Below are 1,812 nucleotides of genomic sequence, written 5' to 3'. Positions count from 1 at the left end.
GGGGGGCTAACCAGGATTGGAAGTCGATCGACCGTCGGCGTTTGCTCGAAAACGTGATTTTCTAACTCAAATAGAGGCATCGAGGTCAATGCAATTTTAATTTCTAGCTGGGGCACTTAAAGAACCCAACAAGTTCCCTGCGGCTCATTTTTGGTCCCTATGATTTAACATGGGAGCGTGACCTCATAGTGGTCACGCCGCAGGGAACGTGTTAAGGGGAAAATATTTCCACCGTAACCTGCGGTGTGGATCTAATACGACTATTGATTCTCCAATAAAAAATAATTCATTGGATTCGATGAAATTACTTTTTTGGTTGCCTAAATTTCATACGTATCGGGTCTAGTGATTACTGGGTGCCCTTTATGGACCTATTAAACTTAAATATACAATTCGACGTTATCAACTTACACCGAGACTTACTTGCTGAAGCCGTGGGCGGCCGCGAGCCCGCTGCCCGCCTTTGCAGCCTATTGACCGTGCGCCCTTTGCAGTGTGATGTGCTGCGCGTACGCCGCCGCCTCCTGGTCGCGGCTGGCCCTGCTGCTGGGGCTGGCCGCGGCGGTGCTGCAGGCGCTGTCTCTCTTCACGGGCAGCTGGATCCTCACCAAGGAGATGCTCGCCCCCGCCGAGTCCGCCGACGACACCCAGCAGCAGACCGTGCGGTACGGCACCGTGGTCGTGCACGCCCGCGTTGGCCTGCTGCGCGCGTGCGTGCGCGTGGAGAAGTTCAACGGCTCCTCGTACCCGTGTAAGTAGAAGTCGCAACGCACTTGCACACAAAACTTCCTCTTCCTCTGTCGCCGATGGAGGTTGATGACTGTCGTTTGTTCTTGGCAGATCCTTCGCCACAGCCGTCCTGCTTCTCCCTGTCGACGAACATCTGGCAGGAGGTGACCTCGGCTGACCTGGGCATCCTCCACGGCTCGATCCAGAGCACGGCGCAGGTCGTCACGAACATGCGCCAGTGAGTGTCGCCAGTGTTGCCTGTACTCGTGCTCTGCTCGGTGCACTCACGCGCCCATTGTTGTTGTGCTCCAGGTACACGCTGGTGCTCGGCTCGGTGGCGCTGGCCCTCATGCTGCTCGGCGAGCTGGGCGCCCTGGTCTCGCACCTCAAGCCGAGCATCAGGCTCGGGGTCGTCCTCGCCTGTTATCTCTACCTCTTCGCTGGTGAGGAGACTCCTACAGTACCGGATGTTCACTATTCCTAAACAAAAAATGCGGACCGATTGTCTCACACTGTTCGTGCTCGGCAGGGCTGATCGTGTGCCTCGTGGTGGTGACCTTCTCCATGATGACGGAGGTGCCCCGGCGCGAGCTGGCCCCCAGCGTGCGCCTGCCCGTGCACAAGCTGCTGGAGGCCGGCGCGCCCTTCACCTGGGAGCTGGGCACCTCCTACTACCTGGCCGTGGCCGCCTTCGCGCTCACGCACCTCATCGCCGCCGTGCTCGTGTCGGCCTTCATGCGGCGCTTCTCCTCCCTGGAGGCCATGGTGCGGGAGGTGGTGCCCGGGGCGGACCGCAAGCTGCGCGAGCACCAGGAGAACAACCTCGTTGGGCTGTGGGAGATCTACCCGAGTGAGTAAAGGACAGCAGCACTTACAAGGGAACCCCGCCAAGTGTAAATTCCCGATTTTCATTCTACTTTGGGAAATTGTTGGTCTAAATATGTCATCGAAGGGCACATCAAAGATTTTTGCTTAAATTCATATTTAGGGGTCATTTTGGGTATTTGTTCAAAAAGCTGCTATTTCAAATATTTTTTATAACTTTCAAGAATGCTTCCTAAGGGGTACCTCGTCAAATTGCGG

The 1,812-nt window shown here is 56.3% G+C and overlaps 1 protein-coding gene across 1 annotated transcript; it reads left to right on the top strand.

Moving 5' to 3' along the window:
* Positions 1-467: 467 nt before the first annotated feature.
* Positions 468-1,579, top strand: LOC113218317 (uncharacterized; the record flags this gene model as incomplete). The annotated part of the gene is made up of 4 exons (XM_052276868.1): positions 468-751; positions 841-967; positions 1,042-1,172; positions 1,259-1,579. Coding segments are annotated over exons 1-4 (832 nt in total), but the record flags the coding sequence as incomplete, so codon positions are not given.
* Positions 1,580-1,812: the final 233 nt, after the last annotated feature.

Source organism: Frankliniella occidentalis, unplaced genomic scaffold (genome assembly GCF_000697945.3).
Source record: "Frankliniella occidentalis isolate FOCC.00 unplaced genomic scaffold, Focc_3.1 Scaffold4762, whole genome shotgun sequence".
Classification (NCBI taxonomy): Eukaryota; Metazoa; Arthropoda; class Insecta; order Thysanoptera; family Thripidae; genus Frankliniella; species Frankliniella occidentalis.
The sequence above is the reverse complement of the archived record's forward strand: the minus strand, read 5'-3'. Positions and strand labels throughout refer to the sequence as shown.